At 33.6% G+C, this 26,484-nt stretch overlaps 1 protein-coding gene across 1 annotated transcript; it reads right to left on the bottom strand.

Annotated features, from left to right (window-relative positions):
- Positions 1-1,799: 1,799 nt before the first annotated feature.
- Positions 1,800-15,769, bottom strand: LOC129220015 (nose resistant to fluoxetine protein 6-like). Its single transcript, XM_054854346.1, has 6 exons — positions 15,699-15,769; positions 10,143-10,236; positions 8,643-8,735; positions 7,064-7,229; positions 6,850-6,929; positions 1,800-1,926 (listed from the first exon to the last, which is right to left on the bottom strand). Coding segments are annotated over exons 1-6 (561 nt in total). The 5' UTR covers positions 15,700-15,769.
- Between the last annotated feature and the right edge of the window lie 10,715 nt (positions 15,770-26,484).

Raw genomic sequence — 26,484 nt, 5'->3', positions numbered from 1 at the left:
TGGACATTTTTAGCACTAAAAGTTCATATACAAGGGGTGATCAAATGAATAGGTATGAAACGACACGGTGGGTACAAATGTAGACTTTATTCAAAATATACACCATAGGTCTGAGCACAACGATCCCACTGATGAACAAGACGCAGGATTCCTTGTTCCCAGAATTCCTGTGGCTGTGACGAGACCCAGTCCTTCACAGTGTTCTTGAGTACGTCGTCCGAGTTGAAGTGCTTCCCTTTCAGGCGTTTCTTCAGTAGACCAAACACATAGAAATCGCAGGGAGACATGTCCGGACTGCAGGGCGGATGGTTCAACGTCTCCCATTTGAGCTTGTCCAGTTCCATTTGTGTGACTCTGGTGACTTGTTAGAGACACATTTCTCCCCGTGAACGGTCACCATCCGCCGATGAATAGCTGCCGGTTTCCCACCTTCCGCTGTCAGAAATCGGATAACCCTTCGCTGCTCCTCAATCGTCGAATTTTGCAACGCGAACGCCATCTTGCCTCAGCATTTGGACGCCGCTTTTTATAAGCGCCTTTGCTCTCTCCTGCGCATGCGGGCGTCTGCGCTTGCTCCGATCCCAGTCAGAGCCTCCAATGGCGTCCCGAGATGTCTCGCTACATTCTCCCATGGCGGAATATATAAATATTTAACTGTTTCATTTTTATGTCGTTTCATACCTTTTCATTTACAAGTATAACCTTGTCAAAATGTAACATTTTCCAAATGAAATAAAATTTTTCAGTGAAATATCATTGGTATACCCTGTTCCATGGCTGCACTTTTCATACTCTACAAAATTGAGATAAAAACTTATTCGAGATTTAACTAAATGCATATGTGTTAAGAACATTTATCATTAAAAATATCAAAACAAAGCATCATCTCAAGAAAGCAAGAGTAAAAAAAAAAACTACTTTGAAAAGAAACAGTATGTTAAATCTGATACAAGTTGCGTTTTGTTGTAGCTAAATGCAATTTGATTATTGGTAATAACTTTTTCTCCATTCCTAGGTAAGTGTTTTATTCCCCTTCATTTGCATAGGTTAGAGAAAATCAGTAAAAGGTAAGTTTAATTAAATTTTGATGATGTCAGTGATAAATCTTGCAGTCCCAAGTTCTTGACATAAGTTAAACCTAAAAGGCTTCTAAAACAAATTTCTGAAAACAATTTTTTTAGAAAAATTTTACTGATTTTTTTTTTTTTTTTTTTTTTTTTTTTGAGCAATCACGATTGCTTATTCATCGGCCGGGTCTTTTACGATGCTGCTCCTATAGCGAAAGCCGTCTCCAGGTTGCGTCCATGTCCTACACACCACGCGCATACCTACACAACTACACACACACCCGCACACATACAACCATACACCTACACACACATACACAAACACATACAAACAGACACTTACACATACAAACACACAAAAACATACACACACACATACACACAACTACCCACACATTCATGCCTGCACACTGACACAAACACACATGCCTACACACACATACACATGCCCACTACACACAAACACACATACGCCTCACACACAAACACACACGCCTACATACACACACTCGTGATTGCGAAAAACATAATTTGAATTCAAGATGTCAAAATTCAAATTATTATTATTATTTTTTTTTTTTTTTGTTCAAGCCTGATTGTTGAACACGCGTCACTTGACATAACGTTCATTTTCGAGGTAAACCGTGCAAAGGCGGGCGATGCAGCTAGTTTAAAATAAAACTTTGATTCCAAATTGGCATTAAACAAATATCATACGTTTAAATAAATGACTTACATGAAATTTGGACCGTTTAAGATGGCTGTTGGCGGGTAGTCGTAAAACCACGTCACGTAACCACAAGCAATGGATGATGCGATGATTATGAAGACACTCATTGAGATGCCTACTTTGGGACGCCTGCCATAAGAGAAAACACAAGATCAAGATTAGAAATTATTAAGACATTTAGGTTGGTCATAGCAAGCTTCAAAATTTGTTTTATTATAATTGTTTAATTAGTGTTTTACAATTCAGAAATAAGTAGGAGATAGTCCCCACTTGAATATCAATTGGAAACAATAATTGGTTTTTAGATTTTTAGCAACAAAGAATGGATTCTAAATCTTCTTAGCTGTTATGTGTTTGAGATTATGCAGTGGTGAACCTAGCATAAGTGATACCCGGGGTGGTAATTAGTGGTGTCACCCCCCCCCCCCAGAAACGCTAAAGGAAAAAAAAATATGTCAACATGAATTTCATTCAATTTTTAGAAACAACTACATTTGTGTTACAACGAAATTTTAAGTGGGCTAATGTACAAAAAACGAATCCGGGGGTCGGGGGTTTACCCCCCGTAAATTTTTCAAATTTGTAGTTTTAAAATTGCCTTTTAGCTTCATATTTTTCAAAAACTTGCATTTCCACTTTGGGTGTCACCCCACAAACGTGTGAAACCCGGGGCGGACCGCCCCCCCCCCCTGTCCCTCGTAGTGACGCCACTAGATTATGTGTCACGAAAGGATTCGAAAATGTGTAATAAAGTCCCTCTATGATTAAAACTTGTCTCGTTAAGCTCATTTTGAGGTAGCGTACGAAATATAAATACATTAGGCCGAAAAGAGTTTTAAAAAATATTACAAGAAAAATAAATAAATATTAATAATGTTTATAAAATAAATTAATTAAAAAACTTTAACAAAGAAAGGAGAACAAAAGAGAAACCTTATAAACTCTGGTTAAGCTATAACCAACAACGGAATGTACTATCGCATAAAAGTATATTTTTATTCTAAAATTTTATTTTACCAGGTCCTATATACTTTTTAAATTAAAAAAAAAACTTGCACAGAGGATAGTTATTCTTTAGAATCGAGTTCCAAAGATAAAAGAGTAATAAACGATTAAAATATCTTTCAGTCGCGTGAAATGTTTAATTCTATGAATACATTTATTCAGGTCAACAGTTCATTAACAACAGTACATCATCAGTCTTCTCACTGATGATACCGATAAAATATTGAGCTATATTATAGTGCAATATCGTACAAACGGTGCTGTACTCTATCGCTGTACTTATTCATGCTGAATCTAGAAAATTTCACATCCTCACTAGTGATTGCGATATCAGTATACCGAATACCGGTATTTCGAGTAATTTTTCAATTTACTAATACCAGTATTTGCTGGGGTAAAATATCGGTATTTTCGGTATTATCAGAGTTTTTAATTAAAGAGTTCAAAATTTAACTTGTTGGATATCTACTGTTATTTTAAATTCACTTTTCAAATTTCGATGAGACAGTACCAAAATCAATCTATTGGTGCGAAAAATTTGACTTTATACAGGGTGTTCCGTTTTGGACCTACAAGACCTTTATTTTCGCAAACGTTACTCCTAGATGTATACTTCCAATTGCAAAAATGCTCGAAATCAGATGCAGGGTTAAGATATTGAATGCTTGAATCAAAAACAAAAAAGAGCCAAAAAATATTAATTTTAAATTTTTATACAGGCTCCAGGGCATCTAACTAATATTTAGAGAAATAATCTCCATTGAAAACTATTACTGACGCAAAAAAACTTGACATTTGTGCCACCAAAGCTCAAGGAGATATTCGAGTTTAACGTTTTAAGGGACCATACAAAAGATGAGATTGGAACTTATCGCGCTTTCAGAGGAATGTCAGGTTGTCGAAGTAAATAAAATAAGTGTTTATATTTTTCCTTGCTATTCCAAAATAAATTCAAATGCCATGCCACGATACGCAAAAGCAAACTACAAAACTTCGAGCAATTTGAAAAATCACTCCAGCACACATATAATTTTAAACCCTTGTTAACCGCTATATTTTCCCCCAAACGGTGTTATTGATGGCGAGTGCAAAACGCTGCGTTTCACAGCTCGGTGAATATTGGTCGCACTAATGTCAAACGTTTTCTGTTGGAATGATTTTTCAATGGATAAAATTTCCCTATGCATAAGTAAGGGGACTTGGGGCCCGTATAAAAAAATGCATTTTGTATTTTTTGACTCACTTTTTTTTGACTTAAAACTTTCAATATCTCAACTCTGCATCTGATTTTGAACATTTTTTCAATTGGAAGTATACAACTAGGACTAATGGTTGCGAAAATAAAGGTCTTGCAGGTTAAAACTGAACACCCTGTATATAATAGCACGGATTAATAGAATATCAATAAAATAAAAGTAGCAGAAAGATTTGAAAATGACATTTTCATCACTAAATAGTGTAATGAAGCGAATTTTCCTGCGCTTATGTGAACCAAGTTTTTATTTTTTTTTTTCATTTCCTTGATCACTAACTTTCTCTTTTGTGAAAGTTAATTTAAAGTGTGGTTAAGGATGTATTTGTACTCCAAATAAGTTATACTTTTTGATATGTTTAAAAATAGTTGTGTTTGTTCTGAATTTTCAAAAAAATATTTTTTCTTGTTTGTATAACAAATGGTAATCTGTATTCAGCTTTATTGGTTTGTTGCCCTTCATATTTAGTTTTATTGTACTGAGAAAGATAATATTTAGCAGTTATATATTTCCTTGAAAGTTTGATTGATGTTGAAAGTTGAAAAGATGAAAGGCTTAGGAACTTGGACATATTTTCAGATATTTACACTGTTGTAAAGAATTTCGAAAAGTAAACGAAAACAAATGAAAAAAAAATCAACAAAATCCAAAAAAAAAAAAAAATAAATAAATAAATAAAAACAAGATCATCGTAAATTTCAAACCAAAAGGATATCAAAAAGCAAATACAAAAACATTCTGATCAAGAGGAAATTGTTGAAGATAATGTTAATATAGGAAAATAATTATCTCTCGAAGAGAAATTATAACTAGGTGTAAATTAAAAATTAAAAAAAAGAGAGAGAGAAAGAAAGAAAAACGTAATACAAAAGAAGCACATGCACACAAATGTTTTATCCAAATCCAACACTCAAGAAACTGAATTATATGAAGGTGAAAACTTCGAGAGGAAATTAGAGGAGGGGTATCGGGCATTATTAACAGTACCTCCAAACTGCGTGAATTCATAAAGATTATTTTTCTTTGCAGGAAACTTGTGCACTAAAATTAGTTCTGGCTTAGAAAAAATTTAATAGATTATTAAGTTTCTTGTTTTTATTAAATTTTTAATATGAGTTTGTTCTTTCATTTTATAATTTGTTCACATTGAATTTGCATAAATAATGCTCTTTTATTGAACAAAATTACGAAATATGACAACGGAACAATATGTTCTTAATCCTTTTTTGGGAAATTTCGAAAAACCGATATCAATACAATTATTTCTGTATCGCGTTTTAAAAAATACCGAATGCCGGTATTGCATTTTTGGTCCTGTATTGCAATCTCCAATCTTAACTAATGCATAAAATAGATGGAGAAGAGGATAGGAGAATTCATGGCTGGAAGATGCAATAATCTAAACCGGTATCAATACAATTATTTCGGTATCGCGTTTAAACAATACCGAATGCCGCTATTGCATTTTTGGTCCGGTATTGCAATCCCTAATCCTAACCAATGCATAAAATAGATGGAGAAGAGGATAAGGGAATTCAAGACTGGAAGATGCAATAAAGAATCTAAACCGGTATCACTACAATAACTTCGGTATCGCGTTTAAAAAAAGAATACCGATTGCCGGTATTGCATTTTTCGTTCGGTATTGGAATCCCTTATCCTAACCAATGCATAAAATAGAAGGAGAAGAGGATAGGAGAATTCATGGCTGAAAGATGCAATAAAGAATCTAAACCTATATCAATACAGATATTTCAGTATCTCGTTTAAAAAAAATACCGAATGCTGGTATTGCATTTTTGGTCCGGTATTGCAATCCCTAATCCTAACCAATGCATAAAATAGATGGAGAAGAGGATAAGGGAATTCAAGACTGGAAGATGCAATGAAGAATCTAAACCGGTATCACTACAATAACTTCGGTATCGCGTTTAAAAAAAGAATACCGAATACCGGTATTGCATTTTTCGTTCGGTATTGGAATCCCTTATCCTAACCAATGCATAAAATAGAAGGAGAAGAGGATAGGAGAATTCATGGCTGGAAGATGCAATAAAGAATCTAAACCTATATCAATACAATTATTTCGGTATCTCGTTTAAAAAAAAATACCGAATGCTGGTATTGCATTTTTGGTCCGGTATTGGAATCCCTTATCCTAACCAATGCATAAAATAGAAGAAGAGGATAGGAGAATTCATGGCTGGAAGATGCAATAAAGAATCTAAACCTATATCAATACAATTATTTCGGTATCTCGTTTAAAAAAAAATACCGAATGCTGGTATTGCATTTTTGGTCCGGTATTGCAATCCCTAATCCTAACCAATGCATAAAATAGATGGAGATGAGGATAGGAGAATTCATGGCTGGAAGATGCAATTAAGAATCTAAAAAATTTAACCTTTCTGACTGAAAGAAAAATTGACTGCTTAGATTTCCTTCTTATCAATTTCAGTATATTGCTGAATACTAGACGTAAAATTTGGGCATTGAGAAAAATAAGCATCCAAGTTTTATGACAAATTACAATAACTGAGTGAACCGTTCATATTTTCCTTCATTTAGCCATTTAAGTTGCCAATTAAAATGAAAAGTGTAAAGTATTTTACAAGTTAGAATGATTAAAAATATCAGTAATATATATTACGGTTTTATCTAAAAAGACAAATTGCATTAATAAAATAAATGCAAATGTCATTTTTAATAGGTTTGAATAATTACGGTGAAATACTTCATACAAAACTCACCCAAAAGAAATATTTTTGAAAGTTGGCAATATATACATTCTTACTTTATTAGTGGGAGGAGGATAAATATGGCTGCCAGGTAAAATTGAAAATCGCAGGCCAAGTACCAAGTATGATGAGCACACTGAAATGAAGATTACATATTGTTCTACTAGCAGTTAGAAAAAATACTTCGTATGTTTTTTGAAGGCATATAGAAATGTTTGAAAAACAAGATATTTAATAACTTATTTTAATAAAATATGTGGAAATTCTTACCATGCTTTCAGCATCATAGAGATTATTTATGAACAATAAATTGTACCACCATTTGTTGTAGCAGTTTTGAATTTGTGATGCAGCAAAATCGTTCCAAAAAGGACCAGAACCAAAGAGTTCCAACAGGAAAATGAAGAGGATAAAGTAGATGTAAACTGGAAGAATCCTGAAATAGTTGAGTGCAGATGTGAGCATAAACAACTCTAAAATAGCTTACAGCAAATAATTATAGATATTGGTGAATAATTTGGATACAATTGAGCTGTCCTAATACGACCACGGTTAATACGAAGTCGCTACTAAAACGAACATTTTGTTGATAAAGTTTGGTTTGCTAGTTTATTAAGTCAAAAAATTCACGCATAATACGTGCAGGTTTCAGTTTAGATAAACAAACTTTTCTAAGTTCGCTGCAAATAAATAAATAAATAAATAAATATAAATAAAAAAATTAATTAATTAATTAATTAAATTAAATTAAATTAAATTAAAATAAAAAATATATATAAATCATGATGATATACCAAAACTAGAAAGTCGCCCGTCAAGGTATGACAGGTGAAAATTGCTTCTACATTTGAACGAAGTCATTGCCTGTTTGGTGATATTTTGACAGTTGAAATTGTAACCCTAACTCCGGTGGATGAACCCCAAATTCCAGTAGGTAGCGTTCATTGTTGACCATTTTTTCGTTTCTTCATTAACCTGAAATGAGTCTTACCAGCAAAACAGTTAAGTTACCGGATCAAGTTCAGCCTTGTCACGATAAAACCTTTTCCTGCATGCTAAACTTTGCCAAAACATATTATCAATTTATCATGCCGTGTTGAAACACGCGGGTTACTCGATCAGGAGATTATATCGATTTGAAGCTATACCCAATTTTCAAATGCTTCTCTATCTCACAATTCTTCAACTCATCACTGATTTTCGATTGATTTCCGAATGTTAAAGTAGTTTTTCTAGAACAAGATTAGCTGAGCTATGGAAGTTAAAAGACATTTAATGAATTACAAAGTATTACACGCTTTTGGCGATAATAGCGAGTTTTGCTCCCATAGACTTAACATTGTACCCATCAAGAATTTCTAATTTCTTTAGTAAACCCGACGGTAAATCAGGGCTAGTTACAATCGAGTTCGTCTACACTTATGTTGGGCGTTTAATTTGGGAGTAGATTTAACTTTAGTTTCATCTAATGGAGACAAGAACTAGACAAAGTTTTGATGCTTTTCTAAATTGTAAGATACAAAAACATACGACTTAATACATTCTTCGCTCAATGCAAAACATTCATTAAAACTGCACTTTAAAAAGATAACCATGCAACATGAAAGCAAGATTAAATACCTGAAGAATAATCATGTCAAAAACGTACTCAAATAACCAAATTTCAATATTTTTTTCATTAGACTCATTTTCAATATTTTTTGAAAAACGGTCTCTAAATGTACAATATGATACGTAAAAAAATTCTAAAGCTGACGTATGCATAAAAAACTACACGAAAAAACCCCATTCAATTTCAATTTTTAATAAAATATAATTTATTTGCAAAACATAAAACTTTTTATCTTACCTTGTAAGTCTGTTAATAATGTACATTGGTATGTTGAATGGGCGTCCTTTTGTTTTCACGTAAGTTACAACCACATAACATGAAACAGCACCTCTGAAAAAAAAATGCATTGATAACTGCTGTTTTGTTCCTCAATTCATTATGAAAAGCATGAGTATTTGAAAAGTATCATTATCTTTATTTTAAAGTGTTTTGAAAATTTGTATTTGCTTAATTATTGGTGCCGCATGTTGCTCTTCTCAGCAAATTAGCTGATATAGGAATAGGAGGAAAAACTTAACTTTGAGTTAGAAATAGGCTGACTGGAAGGAAACAAAGAGTAATAGTGAGGGGATATCATTCTAAATGGAGTGATGTTTTAAGCGGGGTTCCACAGGGTTCAGGTTTAGGGCCTCTCTTGTTTATTATTTTTATGAATGGCATCAATGAAAATATTTCTGGAAGCATGAATTGCTTTGCTGATGATGTAAAAGTTATGGGGATTGTAGAAAATGAAGAACAGGTAAAACAGCTTCAAGAGGATTGAGATTTTATTACTAAGTGGGCGGATAAGTGGTGTGTGGAACTTAATGTAGGGAAATGTCAAGTGCTACACTTAAGTAATGGAAATAAGCGTACGAGTTACCGTTTACAGGGATCAATCATTAGTCAGGCAGAAACTGTTATTGATCTGGGTATTTTAATAAATCAGGACTTCAAGTTTAGTCAACAGTGCAGCATTGCAAGTAACAAAGTCAACAAAATGCTTGGGTTTATCAATAGATCTATTTCAAACAAATCTAAGAAGGTTCTTCTATCTTTATATAGGAGTTTAGTAAGACCACATTTTTGGAGTATACTGTGCAGTTTTGGTCGCCTTATATGAGGAAAGATATTTGTGTATTGGAAAGGGTTCAAAGAAGGGTAACTAAACTAGTAAGGGGACTTTCAGATTTAGGTTATGATACCAGACTTAATAGGCTTAATATGTATAGCCTGGAGCAAAGGAGGATCAGAGGGGACATGATTCAGTTGTTTAAATTTATCAAAATGAATGATGTTAATGGATTAAATTTTTGCACGGAAAGCAGGACGAGGGGTCACTGTTTTAAGTTATTCAAATCTCAGGCTAACCTGGAAATAGGGAAAAACTACAACTTTAGTAAGGTGGTGGGCACTTGGAACAGCTTACAGGAAGAGGTGGTGATGAGCAAGGGGGTGGGCAGCTTTAAGAGGGCCATTGATCTTCATTGGGGACAAATAAATTGACTAGGACCAGCCTAGCTGGGCCAAGAGCCTTTTGCTGGCCGTCACATTTGTATTTGTATTAAAGAAGCATAATGCATAATATCATACTTTGCATAATGTACAAGTGTTATGTCGAAAATTAACAAAAACAAATAGCTATTCCAAACGCAAAATGAAAAAAAAAATGTTTTAATTAGTTAACTGAAACTGATAAGGATGAATTTTAGAAAACATGTTTACACAAATTGAAGAAATATATACATTATATCATACCCAATGACGAAAAATGTGTCGGAAATATGAAATGAATTCGCAATAGCTTGGAAAGCAAAATCTTGAAAAAAGTCGATAGCTCGCAGCGTATACACTAGAAGAAAAAAAATTCGATAATAATAATACATTTACAAGAATAAATTATTTATTCATACATGGCAGAAATAGTTGTGTTGAATAAAATGCCTTCTCGTGGAACTTTAAGACATAAATATATAAATACTAAAACCGATTCATTTTTTACTAATACACGCAATGAGATTTCAGTCATTCAGGATAACTTAACGATAAAAAAATTTCTATTTTAAACTGGTTCCCTCATATGTAAGTATTATAGTTTAATTTTTGATTTGTTGGTGAATGAAAGGAAATACTCTAAAACTATTGTATGAATATCAAAATTACGAAATAATAATTATATTAAATCCTTTAAAAATGAATTATTAGCCAGGTTTTAAGTTATCTTACCATTTAGGGTTTCTTTACAATATATTATAAAAGAGATGGAAAGCAATTTATTTGAATAAACGTACAATAGAACTCCAATTATCCGAACTCCCACTATTCGAATCGTTGATTATCCGAGCCGATTTCAGGATAACAGAAAAAAAATAATAAGACAGAAATATATTGTGACTAGCAAAATTATGATTCTGTCTGCGAGACAATCCCTCCGGGAAGCTTGTCAAACATTTTAATCAATGGTCGAGCTATTCAGTTAGCAATGACTTTCATTTTAGTACGGTACTATGTGCATATACTGCACTAATGTACAGCACTTGTAAGTAGGCGTAAAATGTTAAAGTGATGTCGGCATTTTTATTAAAAGCTCGTTTTCTTAAAAAAGTTTTTGCCTCCCGATTTCAACAAACAGTAGTTAATTAAAAGACTTTTTCGGGAAAAAATCGACATTTTGATTATCCGAACAGGGTTTGGTCCCTATTGAATCGGATAATTGGGGTTCTACTGTGGTGCAATTTTAACGCAGACAAAATAGAGTTACCGAAAGTTTAAAAAATCCCTCATTGTAGTGCTTTACAACATCGCAAGATTTCTTTCATTGATAATATCGCACAGAATATTTCAATGTAGAAAGAGCACTTTCATTAACTTTAAATGTAGCTTCCAAATAGCCACTTCAGAACTATGGATTGATGCAAACAGCGGTGTACAATATTTTCGACCTTTTGTTTTGTAAAATAAAAAGTAATAAATTTATTTCATGACCTAGCCGGGAATTAGCTGCAGCGAGACTTTACGTCTTTCTTTTTTTTAATGAAACCCCGAATTTACGTATTCCATCGGATGAACAATAAAAACGCACCAAGCGGGGAAACGTAAAATTGGGGGCGGGATAAAAATCTAAGCATATTGTTCAAAAAACTGACATTTTCTCAATGATATAGTAGAAGAAACCTGATAGGGGAAAAGGGGGCACACATGTGAACAATTTTTTTTTCATTTCTTTATTTTTAAAAAAATATTTTCAATTTCTCAACGCAAAAGTGTCTCCATGATTGAATAAACTTTTCTTTATGTCATGAATTTTTCAGAGATTTTATTTATTTATTTATTTATTTATTTATTTTTTATTTATTTATTTTTATTTATTTATTTTATTTTTTTTTTTTTTTTGCTTTATGGTATTTTTAAAAAGCGTTTGCAGTTGTTCACATGTTACCCTAGAGGGAGGCAGATGCGAACAGGCCTGAGGAACATATGAGCACGGGTGAAAATGCAGGAAAAGCATCATACAGTTGGCTCTCTGTTTAACGACTTTCAAGGGACCACAAAAAATCGTCCTTAAGTAGAATGCTTTTAACACTATAGTGGGCCATCTGGGACCGGGAAAAGCCGTCGTTAAATAGAGAATGTCGTTAAATAGAGCGTCGTTAAACAGAGAGCCAACTGCATTTTAAAGGAAAATTCTTCCTCTTCAATATAAATCATATACCTAAATAACCACTAAGTTGAAGAGTTTGTAACCTGTACTGCGTCAGTTTCAACTGTACAATTATTGTTATACTAAGAAAATATTTTCCCCCAACTATATAACTGCTCACTGTCAAATTTTAAAGTCTCGTAGCCTGTTCTGATCCCTGAATAGACTAGAAAAAACTTATATGACTGCATAATACAAATAATTTTTTATTACGTAAGGGTTATTCTATACATATTTTGCTTCTAAGCTTCATACATTGTTTGATAATGTATTAAAATATGATTTTGAACTTCAGTTTTTTATTAAATGAAAATATTGTGTGTCTTTTTATTTACTGTAAGTACTATATAACACTGAATTTATAGATCAACTATTTAATAACAAAATAATAATAATAATAATAATAATAATAATAATAATAATAATAATAATAATAATAATAATAATAATGATAATGATAATGATAATAATAAAATAAATATTTAATAGCATGTATTACAACTAACAATAAATTTACAAACTGATTATAGGAAAATAATAATTATAAATATTTAGACATTTTTAACGCTTACAATATCCTGCACTAATAATAATATAACAGAGAGCGGCTATGGAAACTGTTCACTTGTGTTTCTAAATGTTGTGCGCGTGTCCCATCGTCTACTAATTTTTTGTTCAATAAAAAGATTTAAACATTGTCATAAATTTACTTGAATGTTCATTCAGTGGTTTGTAATATAATTAGATTTAGATTAGCAGTCAGTTTTAAAAATGTTTTCACGCGAAGAAGACAGTGATAAAAAATTTTCAACACCTGCTAAAACAAAGAAATTACCACCATAGAAACACAAAATGGCTCATTGCTCTAAATGTTTATCCAAGATGTACAACTGGTATTGTCCTTATTTGAGAATTTTCCCAGATTTTTTGCTTGAAGTGATCTTGGTAAAACATACCATGTCACATGTACCTCGTGTTCACATGATCCCCCTTTTCCCCTATCTTGTTTTTTGTTTTTGCATACACTTTTATTCATAGCACGTTAATAGCATCCCCCCCCCCCTTTTTCCTCAAAACAAAAAGAAAAGGAAAGTTTGTGATTTATGTTGTGGAAATACTTTTTTTTTTTTTTTTTTTTTTTTGCTCTTCTAACGTATTAAGAGGATTATCTGAAAAACAGCAACAAAAAAATTCGGAATATTTTACCATTATCGATATTCTGTCAAGTGCCCATACTTGAGACAGTTTTGAACTTCTACCCTTAGTGGCATATTTATTATTTGTTTTCCATTCGAACGAAGTATTCTATTTTTAGGATGTGCCTTAGTACTTCACTTCAGGACAAAGTATAGATGAGTAGACGTGTCCCTTTAAAATAATAAAACAAAAAAATTTCAATTGTCCCAACCTCCCTAAATTGAGACACTTAGCACTTTGATCTTTCTTTCATGTGTGCAGCAATAGGTAATAGTTTGGGACAACAACGATCATTTTAAAGAAGTTTATTTATTTCACAACTCAATAAAGAAAAAAAAATATCATTAGATAAAAATAATATAATCTGATAAAGGTTCAAAGATATCAGAATGTATACTTGCTCCTGAAAATATTGATTGCCTCCCCAACCTTCTTCTTATTATTATTTATTTATTAATTTTTTTTTCTGAATGTAATATTTCTGCTTTCCCCTCGATATTTGGAAGCATAAAAGTAATTGGTGAATCCAAATAATTCTTAATGCAGCTGATTTTTAGCTGTCCATGTTCCTCATTTCACGTCTTTGCACATTCATTTTCAATCCTTCATAAAACGTAAAATTCACAACAAATTACAGTCGAGCCCGCTTAATGGAATAGGCAATTTGCCAGGAAAAATTATTCTAATGAGCGGGATATTTCCATTATCCGGGATAAAAATAACACACATCAACGGTGTAGTACATGGGAATCTTATTACATTAAGCGGGATATTCTATTATTCGATATTCCATTAAGCGGGCTCGACTGTAGTCTCATCTATACTATAAGTCTCATTTTCATTAGTAGAAATAACTAGTATAATAAATTTGGCAAAACGTATTTTGCTCATCAAATGATTCCATTTGTTTTTTAATGACAACTTTTCTGCTATGTGTTACGGTATGACACATTAATTGTCATCAGAGTTGTCACAAGAGTAGTTATTATTTTAAAACTTTTTGTAAGTATACTTTTTTCTGAATACAATTATACATTTTATTTTCTCCATATTCCTTACATTTTTTACTGCATAGAATTCTAACTTATAACAGTGTCGGAAGTTTAGAGCACATTTGCAATTTCTCAAACTTATGAATAAATTAGTTAAACTTAGTTAGTTAAGTGGAAATGAATTTGCCCAAATAAGGCACAGGTACATAGCCGAAAAGAATTGTGAAGCAAATTCAAACTAATGCTGCTCAGTTAGCGTAGGTAACCAAAGTTATTTCCAAAGTTAAAAATTGCCTATTTTTAAAAATTTTCAAAATCATTAAATTAACCATTAAAAATGATACATCAAAATTTAACTGACATGGCTTCAAAAGATAAATATTCAATCGTTCTCTAATACTGTCTGACCACGGATTGTATGGAAAGACAAACATCCGTTTTACAGCCGGAAATGGACGAATCTACTATTTTTTAGCGATGTCAGCTTTTGCAGAAGCAGAGTCTCATTCAAATGAGCGGAATACCGGCATCAAATTTTTACTTTCCCCCCTCATTCAGATAGATTTGTCCATGATAGATAGTACCATTTATTTCTTACTGGTGAATAACCAACAGGTATATTAGCCCTCAAAACTAAATTCGGCCCAATGTCCCAAGTCAGGGTAGTGTCCCAAGTATGGGCACTTGACTGTAGCGATTTTCTTGATTTTCTTGAACCAGCAGAAAATGAAATTGGAAGTTTTATGACGTATAAAACAACGTAAAATCGGGGTTCCACGCTAAAAAAATTTGAATGGGGTTGTTTCCTTCAGTCAAAAGTAGTAATTTTTGTCATTGAATTTGATAAATTAAGCAAAAAAATAATATGGACCCAGAAAATACTTTCATTTTCCCAACAGTTATTTTTTAATTAATTTTTTTAAACGTCCGATTTTTCAAACAACGAGTGGTCTTGATGACGTCACAAATGATGCACTTTGCCGCATCTTCCTATCGCGTTTCCACGTTATGATAATCAAGAAGCGAATTAAAATTGCGCTCTACGCTTGCTATCAACCCTATCGTTGCCAATACACGTGAGTAAAGATGCGAATTAAATATTTTGCTCTGTGAATGGCATTTCATCATTTGTGATGTCATCGGCAGAAGCGTAAACAATAAAAGCACACCAATTTAAGTAATTTTTTTAAAATATTAAACTTAAACAAATTATTTTAAAAAACAGTTAGATCTTATGTTTTTAAGCATGTTCTTTCAGAAAAAAAATAGTTTTAAAATTTTGGAAACGACCTCATTGACACCAATTTAAGCAATATGACTCCAAGTTATCCCGAATGATTGAACTACATTTATGGAAAAGCTAAACCGTTCAAAACTTGACTTAAAAAAAGTTCTTGCGTACGAAATTAGAATAATATTGCTTACTGAGATTGTAATAGTTAACAAACGCGTAGGTGTGTGTCAGAATAATCCAGCACAGCGTGAAAAATCGTATTCCGTTCAGGCACCTCAAGTTTTCACTTTGATCTCCAACCTTCATTAATTTTGAATAATTCTTGAAGAAAGAAAACTGCATCAAGCAACGGAATACTTTTCCTGAAAATAAAGAAAAATATCATTAAATCTTTCCTGTATACTTTTGCTGTTTAAAGTTTGAAAAATATCTCAAGTCACTTGCATATAAGCTGAAATCAATGTAGGGGAATGCAGGGCAAAGTACAATGGTTAAGAAGACTGAGTTTTTTCAAAATGAACAAATCGGAAATTTGTTTTGAAAATTACAGTACATAAAGAAAGAACATTGCATTTTATAATAAAACTTGCGTTGAAACAGTATTTTTTACTTTTGACAGTAAATTTGAGTCTTCAAAAAAAAGTGGAAATTTTTCTTTTTTCTTTTTTTTTTTTGAGAAATCACGATTGCTTATTGCTTTCATTTGACTGTTTTGATGTCCTATGATTTTATTTTCCCTCAGCCACCCTCTGCAGCATCACCGTCGACCGGCTCCTCACGATGCTGCTACTATAGCGAAAACCGTCTCCTTGTTGCATCCATATCCTGCACACACGCGCATACATACACAACTACACACACACGCACACACACACATACACACACACAAACACATGCACACACATACACTTACACACAAACACAAACGCATACACACACGCATACATACACTCCCCTACATATACACACGCACAAACACATACACACACAACTACCCACACATTTATGCCTGCACAAAGACACAAATGCATATGCCTACACACATACACCTACCCCCCCCCTCACAAACACACATTCATGCACACAACTACCCACACACTTATACCTGCACACAGACACAAACACACATACCTATACACACATGCATATGCCCCCTACGCACAAACACACATACCTCCCACACAAAAACATACACCCTTACATACACACACTCGTGATTGCGAAAAAAATAATTTGAATTCAAGATGTCAAAATTCAAATTAATTTTTCTTTTCTTTTTTTTTTCATGGGGCAGAGTGAAAAATGAAACATATTTCTAATGAAACATTTTTTATTCGATTCTAAAACGTATTTTTGATCAAAAGAATCAGTAAATACAAGGTTGAATCAATAAATGAAACAATAAACGAATAACGAAATGAATAAATCAATTAATATATGAAGAAGACTAAATGAGCGATTAAAAGATTGAATGAATAAGAAAATAAGTGAATGAATTAATAAATAAGTGAATTAATAAATGTAGGAACGTAAAAGAATTTATCTCTAATGAAAACGTAAGTGATTTCTATTGAACGATTGAGTGAGTAAATGAAACAAATTATTTCACTTTGCCCCATCCACTTTGCCCCTTATGCATTTGAGTAAATGTACAATTCATTTAAAATACAAATAAGCTTAATATTAACTATATATATATATATATATATATATATATATATATCACAGAGTATTAGAAGGTCTTAATTAATATTTAAAATGTTAATTACAAGAATTTTATCATTTTATAGTATCAAAAATAATTTTTGACTTACAACAAAATATTACAATATGAGTATCATTTTTTTTAAAATTGCATGCTTTAATTTTTGGCGGTATTTTTTTTTCCTGACTGGAATAGACTATTTATGGTGCTACATAGTTAAAATAATGCCCGATAGGTGGAGCTAAAAGCAAAGTAAATATTTCACCTTTTCACTTTGCCCCGCTAGTTCACTTTGCCCCATGTTCTCCTACATAGTTTACGTGATGTCATAAAAAAAAAAAAAAATGTGCGCAGTTTTACACAGAGTTTAATTCAGTACGAAAGCCGTTTGGAAGCCCTATAATTTACATGACCTATTTTCATGTTAAAGAGGTAAACTTCAGCTAATGAGTAAAAATTCAAGTAAATTGAAAATAACTACTAGAGCTAAGCTCCCTTGAGCTTTCATGCAAGTTAAATCTAAGCCTAAATTACTCATATAAAAAGATAGCTATGATTACCAAATATGTTTATACACAAACAAGGTAATGCACATGGTTTGCCTAAAAAAATCATCTTGAAACATTTCTTGTGGAAACGAGTTAAAACAAAAATCAGCGTTGCTTGAATAATTTCATGCACGCAAACTGAGATTTGTAAATACAGAATCCAAGAAAAGGAAACATGCATCAATTCCTCAATGTTGGAGGAATTTAATTTCTCTTTTACATCAGGATAAGCTATTTTTTTCTGATCTGTAATTTAAAAAAGCTGATGTGTGCATCGCATGACTTCCTTTTACGCCGATTTATAGTTATTTTCCCCATTATTGGCAATTTTAATGTGATTCAATTGTTAAGCTTTCTGAATGTCACCAACAATGGCCAAATTGAAGTCAAATTTTAAAGAAATCGTCAAATTTGTCGCCAAGTTGGGGACGAAACTTGGCGACCAATATACTGGCGATAATATCGCCAAGACCGCCAAATTATAACACCCACTTGAGTTTGCATCGAAATTAACAATGATTTCCCCCCCCCAAAAGGGGCAAAAGATCCCTTTATAAACACCCGAATGCAACCAAAAGGGGAGATGCACAACTAGACCCCACTAGGAGTCTACGTACCAAATTTCAACTTTCTAGGACTTACCGTTCTTGAGTTATGCTACACACATACGCACATACACACATAAGTACATACGCACATACATACGAACATGAAGATGTCACGAGAAAACTCGTTGTAATTAACTCTGGAATCGTCAAAATGGATATTTCGGGTGTCTATATGTTCTTAGGTATATATGCACGTGTGGTTGGGTCGAAAAAAAAAAAAGCTCAACATTTATTCGGGGTGTGAGCAAAATGGAAATTAAGGTCGATTTTTGAGTAAAAATTTTTTCGCGAATACAACACTTCCTTTTTTGTAAAAGGAAGTAAAATGTCATCATTAAATATACTGTTCATGAAATGATGAATTTGAGTCCAGAAAAGACATTGTGAATTAGTGAATCAATTAGAAATGAGAAAGATTTTACCGAAACTAAAAAGGTTTCAAATTGTAACTCGTACGACATTTTTTTATTTTGAAGATTTTGAAGAGTTTAATTTAAAATTACATATAGTACACATTTCTATTCAAAACGATATTTCCTCACCTTTTTCAGAGAACCTTTTTTTACCGAAACTAAAAAGGTTTCTCAAATTGTAACTTGTACGACAATTTTTTATTTTGAAGATTTTGAAGAGTTCAATTTAAAATTTCATAAGGTACACATTGCTATTCAAAACAATATTTTCTCACCTTTTTCAGAGAACCTTTTCCTATTTCTATCAAGAAATGATCCTATCTAATACCAAAAATCCAGTTACACTGTAAATGGATCTGTAAAAATATGTATAAAGTTACATTATAAAAATTACTAAAACTTAGAAAGAAGTAACAATGTACAATCGAAAACATTTCAGCCTAGAAAGCAACACAACTTTTACAAGTTTTTAAGTTGAAATTAAAGCAGTTTTATCATCAAATTTAGCAAGTTTATTCCCAAATATTATTAAAAAAAATGATTTTATAAATTTCATGAAAACAATTGAATAATAATAAATTATTTGAAATTATAGTAACAATCTTATTAAGTTTAAAAAAAAGCAATATTTCCATATTTCCACTTTTTATTGCAGAAATAGTCTTTTGAGAAAACTCAGAAAATAATCTAAATTCATCATACTACTCAGAACTTTTTTTTTCCAAATTTACAGAAAGCTTCAGATTTTCAGAAATGAATTATTGTTCATATATAATTCAAATACTGAGCCATTGTAAGAAAAACTCATAAGGCAAGTTCGCCAAATAAAGCCATATCGACCGATGCGGTATAATCCCATTTTTTTGACGTAGGAGAGCAAAAACCTCGCTAGTTCCTAACTTTATCGTCTTCAGAAAGCCTAACTGATGATAAAGCTTTATCAATAAGCAGTTTGTTATCACCAGGTAAAACGGTATCAAATGTTACTACTCGGAGTCTTGTAAAAATTGCCTGATCTTGTTTAACAGTAAATTTTGCTTCTTCATGGTTCACTGTAGTTTAATAGAATAATAAAATTGTCCCAATTGGTTGAGATAGCCTATTTATGTATACTAGATGACGAATCCAAAAAAAAAATGTTGTTTTCTACTTTTATTTTTTCCCCATGTAAGGCGTATTTCATGTATTGTCATTTTATGTCACGTTTCCCATGCGGTGTATTTCATGTATTTCTGCGTTAGCCCCTGACTATAGGGCGGTACCTTAAAAAGTAGATTGTATCCCGATAAGGATATGGCTGGCTTTCTTAGGACTCAAGTGTCCTTATTAAGGCACCGAATAATGGGCTGCAGGATATGGTTCTGTGCTGCATATGCTGTACTTACGTGCACGAACTGCTCTCTAGGGTGATCAAAAAACAAACAAAAAATAAAAAAAATAAATAATTTGATAACCCTGAAAAAGTACATGAAATACACCGCCAGCTCAGTCATTCCAGCCCAGGACTGCAGTTTCTTGCTTATTAGGACTCATCAGCCAGGCATAGAAAGTAACTGAGCTGGAGGTGGAAAACCTAGTCAGTGTTCATATTTCTTATATTAACTACCAGTCTGCTTGGCACTCTAGGCTCTCTGATTGAGGTTTTCCACCTCCAGCTCAGTTACTTCCTATGCCGGGCTGATGAGTGCTGATAAGCACGAAACTGCAGTCCTCGGCTGGAATGACTGCGCTGGCGGTGTATTTCATGTATTTTTGCTATAGTTCTGGCCATAGGGCGGTACCTTAAAAAGTAGATTGTATCCCGATAAGGATATGGCTGGCATTATTAGGACTCAAGTGTCCTTATTAAGGCACCGAATAATGGGCTGCAGGGTGTGTGTGCATGTATATGTGTATGTAGACGTGAGTGTTTGTGTTTGTGTGCAGGCATGAGTGTGTGGGTATGTGTGTGTATGTATGCGTGTGTGTGTACGATATGGACGCAACCTGGAGGACGGTTTTCGCTAGAGGAGCAGCATCGGGAGGGGCCGGCCGGTCGGACGGTGGTGCTGCAGAGAGAGGCGGGGGGGGGGGGGTTGAATATAATCATAGAACATCAAAACCGTCAAAAAAAAAAAAACGACTTATTAGTGCCCCGAATGTACTATTGTACTTTTTCCTTTCCATTGAAGTAAATATATGATTCTTGATATTGTTTTGAGTTTATGAAATAAGGTTAAATGTATTTTTATATTGACTATAAAGAGTTTTTCAGTTTTTTAAAAGGTTATATAGTACTTATTGCATTTTTTCAGAGCAAGGCCACCGGGAGCCAAGGGTCCCCCTGTTCCCCATAAAATTTGTAAAATGTATATTGCTGCAGTTCCGAGCAAGGCCCTCCTGAGGGCTGGGCCCCTAGTTTCTGACGTAGTCTCTCATTGGCTCTGTTTTCTTAATGGAGCACAAGGCTCATTGTGGGCCAGTGTTCCTAATAACCCGAAATCGCCTTTCCTTTTTAAAACTGCTGAAAAAAAGTTATTAAAACTTAAATTTGTGCTTGGAACTATTTTTTTTTCTCATTTTTCATTAGTCATTTGATGAATGCATGGTAGCCCCCCCCCCCCCCCAAGGCGAAAAGGTGCATCCCCTAGAATATCACGAAGTCCCCCCCCCACCCACTAACAGCAAGAGCGTCCCCCCTAAAAAAGTGAAAAATACCCCTCGAAACACCCCGTAAAAAATTCAATGGCGCAGTCTGCGCCATGACCCCTCTAGGTGAGCACCCCCGATGAATGTGCAGAATTTGTGGCCGATGGAGCCATTATTGAGTGAAATATACTACGCAGTAAATCTTATGTTAGCCTTATTTGGCTCACGTGCCATAAACAAACGTAAATAAAACGAATTTCCAGTGAATTGCATTGTGTTATATTTTTGTCTGTTCGTTTTGCTGATATCTAAACAGAATGCTTTTTTTTGATAATTTTTCACCATTTAAGTCTTAATATGGAATAATAATGTAATACCTTTAGAACTACTTACATTGCTGCAACAGTAATTGGATAAAATTTATTTGGTTCTTTTACTTCACAGTGTGTTACGTTGGCATTTATATAGATGGAGTTTCCAACTGAAATGAGAAGATAGAATTCATTTGAATGATGTTTTTCGTATGATATGTATTAGTCATGGATTCAATTATAAACTTACTTCCATTTTAATACGTATTTAAGTAAAAAACGAGCTGATGTGTGCATCACATGACTTCCTTTTACTCCAATTTAATGTCATTTTCTCATTATTGGCAGTTTTAATATGATTCAATAGTTTACCTCTCTAAATGTCACCAACAATGGCCAAATTGAAACCAGATTTTAAAAACAAAAAATTTAATCGCCAAATTTATCGCCAAGTTGGCGGCAAAACTTGGCGACCAAAAGACCTGGCGATATATCGCCAAGTGTCCACCAAATTATAACCACCACTTGAGTTTACATCGAAATTAACAATGATTTCCGCCCAAAAAGGGGCAAAAGACCCGTTTTGGAGCATTCGAATGAAACCAAAATTAGAGGTGTACAACCAGACCCCACTAGGAATCTAAGTACCAAATTTCAACTTTCTAGGACATTCCGTTCTTGAGTTATGCGACATACGTACACACATATGCACATACGTACATACATTGACAGACGTCACGAGAAAACTCGTTGTAATTAACTCGGGGATCGTCAAAATGGATATTTCGGGTGTCTGTACGTTCCCAAACATATATCCACGTGTGGTCGGGTTGAAAAATAAACTCAACATTCATTTGGGGGGTGAACAAAATGGAAATTAAGGGCGATTTTTGAGTGACAATTTTTTTTGCGAATACAATACTTCCTTTTTTGTAAAAGGAAGTAAAAATGAAAAAAAAAGGCTTCTGAAATCGAAATCCCATTATTCCACTATAAAATTGCTTTCTTTCAAGATTTTCTTAACATTAGAATTTTTTTTTCGTTTTATAATTTTGTCCATTGAATGTGAACAACATTACTTACTCGAGTTTGCTAATTGATTCATATCGTCCTTCGTGCAACCTGATGGAACACATAGTCCAAACCTGATGGACACTAAGTAAAACATTTGGGCTGCCTTAGCGAACTGCGCTATTATCTGAAAGAAAATTGAAAAAATATATATATTAATTTGAATTTTTGGCATCTTGAATTCAAATTATGTTTTTCGCAATCACGAGTGTGTGTATGTAGACGTGTGTGTTTGCGTGTGGGGGGTATGTGTGTTTGTGTGTAGGGGGCATGTGTATGTGTGTGTAGGCACGTGTGTTTGTGTTTGTGTGCAGCGCATAAGTGTGTGAGTAGTTGTGTGTATAAATGTGTGTGTATGTGGGGGGTGGGGTATGTGTATGAGTGTGTAGACATATGTGTTGGTGTCTGTGTGCAGGCATGAATGTGTGGGTAGTTGTTTGTATGTGTGTGTGCATGTGTTTGTGTGTGTGCGCATGTGTAGGTGTCTGTATGTATTTGTGTGTGTATGTGTTTGTGTATGTGTGTGTAGGTGTATGTGTGTATATGTGTGCAGGTGTATGTGTGTGTATGTGTTTGTGTGTATAGTGTGTGTGCGTGTGTGTGTGTGTACGTGTATGTGTGTAGGTGTATGTGGTGTAGGTGTATGTGTGTATGGAGTTTGTGTGTATATGTGTGTGCGTGTGTGTGTAGGTGTATGTGTGTATGGTGTTTGTGTGTATATGTGTGTGCGTGCGTGTGTGTGAAGGTGTATGTGTGTATGTGTTTGTGTGTATATGTGTGTGCGTGCGTGTGTGTGTAGGTGTATGTGTGTTTATGTGTTTGTGTGTATATGTGTGTGCGTGCGTGTGTGCGTGCGTGTGTGTGTGTGTAGTTGTGTATGTATGCGCGTGTGTGTAGGACATCGGATGCAACCTGGAGACGGCTTTCGCTATACTAGCAGCATCGTGAGGAGTCGGTCGACGGTGATGGTGCAGAGGATGGCGTTGGGAAAATAAAATCAAAGGACATCAAAACAGTCAAGTGAGAACAATAAGCAATCGTGATTGCTCAAAAAAAAAAAATGTTTCTTCTCCCAGAATCAGTATGAAAACAGACTTAAGTTCATTTCACGTAAAATTTCAGAGAGTTAATATTTTATTTTAAAACAATAAATGAATCTTTTCACCGGTTCAAAAGAAAAAATAGAATGTATTCACGCCGTGGTTGTAATGGGGGGGGAGGGTCTTTGGGATCACGATCACTCTTAAGTGACAAAAGAAGCTTAAAGCTGAGTTTTGGGGGGTTTGTATTTCAAAAACAAACCCCCACACATGCCATAAGTTTTACACATGGACTTTCTTAATATTTCCAGCTAACAAACTATCTAGTAAAAAAAGTAAAAATAGTATTTTTTTCAAACAGTAGCTTATATTGTTTTTTCTTTTGCTAATGTTAAGGTTCTGATGCCTTTAAAGCATGAAAAAAAATAACTTATGAATAATTTTTATTCAATAATTTCTGAAAATTTTGAACTTAGGTAACACACATGTCTCATAGCCGGCCTTAGAGTGTTAAAATTTTGTTTTTCTTTCGTTTACTTCATACGGTTTTAGAAAGTAGGGTACTGTTAAGGATAAGTACGCCCACTGAGATAAGTGGGTTAAATTCACCCCTGCTCCCCCCCCCCCCTCGAAATGAAAGATGTCTGCGGCTTTATACATATTTACATTGATTTTACTTTTTTTTACATTGATCATGCCCCATTTCATCACAGTGATAGGTTTTTACATATATTTGCGCTTCATGCAACGTTTTTCCGAATCATAGATCTTGTGCTTAATACATTTTCCAAAAAGCATTTTTTTAGAGAGTTCAAGAAACAGTTTTCAAGAAAATATTTGTTGGCGAGTTTCTGTAATCGTTTTAATGTTAATTGAATAGACTTACCGACCTCTGTTTTGGTGAGATTTTCAAACCCTTCAACGACTTGTTCCGTGTTAAAAATCTTATTTTCCTTAGGTAAGGGAGGCTTTAACTCCAGAGTGCAATTATTGTCCCTCTGTACAGCAAGTTCTTTTTGCCATTCCTAGCGCTGCTGAAGATTTCCGTGTCCAAGCATTCGTCGTAGACTCCTACAGCACCTAATGTTCCAACTGCTATACCATCAATCATCTTGCCACTCGCATCTAAGACTATTGGTTTAAAAAAGGAAAAATTAATCTAAGGGATAATAACACCGCAACGTTTTAGTTACACATAAGAAAATTCAACTGAAAATTTTTGAAGGCTCCTACAGCACCTTAGTATTCCGAATGCTATACCATCAATCATCTTGTCACCTCGCCTCTATAACTATTGGTTTAAAAAAGGAAAATTAAACTAAGGGATAATACACATCGCAACGTTTTAGTTACACATAAGAAAATTCAACTGAAAATTTTTGAAGGCTTGTACAGCACCTTAGTATTCCGAATGCTATACCATCAATCATCTTGTCACTCGTCTCTATAACTATTGGTTTAGAAAAGGAAAATTAAACTAAGGGATAATAACATCGCAACGTTTTAGTTACACATAAGAAAATTCAACTGAAAATTTTTGAAGGCTTGTACAGCACCTTAGTATTCCAACTGCTATACCATCAATCATCTTGCCACTCGCATCTATGACTATTGGTTTTAAAAAAGGGAAAATAAATCTAAGGGATAATAACACCGCAATGTTTTAGTTACACATAAGAAAATTCAACTGAAAAATTTTTGAAGGTTCCTACAGCACCTTGTGTTCCAACTGCTATACCATCAATCATCTTGCCACTCGCATCTATGACTATTGGTTTAAAAAAAGGAAAATTAATCTAAGGGATAATAACACCGCAAACGTTTTAGTTGCACATAAGAAAATTCGACTGAAAATTTTTGAAGGTTCCTACAGCATCTAGTGTTCCAACTGCTATAACATCAATCATCTTGCCACTCGCATCTATGACTATTGGTTTAAAAAAAAAAGGAAAATTAATTTAAGGGATAGTTACACCGCAACGTTTTAGTTACACATAAGAAAATTCAACTGAAAATTTTTGAAGGCTCCTACAGCACCTTACTATTCCAACTGCTATAACATCAATCATCTTGCCACTCGCATCTATGACTATTGGTTTTAAAAAAAGGAAAATTAATCTAAGGGATAGTAACACCGCAACGTTTTAGTTACACATAAGAAAATTCAACTGAAAAATTTTGAAGGCTCCTACAGCACCTTAGTATTCCAACTGCTATACCATTAATCATCTTGCCCACTCGCATCTATGACTATTGGTTTTAAAAAAATGGAAAATTAATCTAAGGGATAGTAACACCGCAACGTTTTAGTTACACATAAGAAAATTTAACTGAAAATTTTTAAAGGCTTCTACAGCACCTTAGTATTCCAACTGCTATACCATTAATCATCTTGCCACCGGCAGCTATGACTATTGGTTTTAAAAAAAGGAAAATTTATCTAAGGGATAGTAACACACCGCAAACGATTTAGTTACACATAAGGAAAATTCAACTGAAAAATTTTGAAGGCTCTTACAGCACCTTAGTATTCCAACTGCTATACCATTAATCATCTTGCCACTCGCATCTATGACTATTGGTTTTAAAAAAAGGAAAATTAATCTAAGGGATAGTAACACCGCAACGTTTTAGTTACACATAAGAAAATTTA

The sequence above is a fragment of the Uloborus diversus genome, chromosome 1, assembly GCF_026930045.1.
Source record: "Uloborus diversus isolate 005 chromosome 1, Udiv.v.3.1, whole genome shotgun sequence".
In the NCBI taxonomy this organism is placed as follows: Eukaryota; Metazoa; Arthropoda; class Arachnida; order Araneae; family Uloboridae; genus Uloborus; species Uloborus diversus.
The sequence above is the reverse complement of the archived record's forward strand: the minus strand, read 5'-3'. Positions and strand labels throughout refer to the sequence as shown.

What these genes read in the sequence shown, in the direction of transcription:
- LOC129220015 (XM_054854346.1), bottom strand. An exon ending in ATTATTAACAGACTTACAAG is followed by an intron (nt 7,230 to 8,642) that starts GTAAGATAAAAA and finishes CAACTATTTCAG; the next exon opens with GATTCTTCCAGTTTACATCT. An exon ending in TCTATGATGCTGAAAGCATG is followed by an intron (nt 6,930 to 7,063) that starts GTAAGAATTTCC and finishes TCTTCATTTCAG; the next exon opens with TGTGCTCATCATACTTGGTA.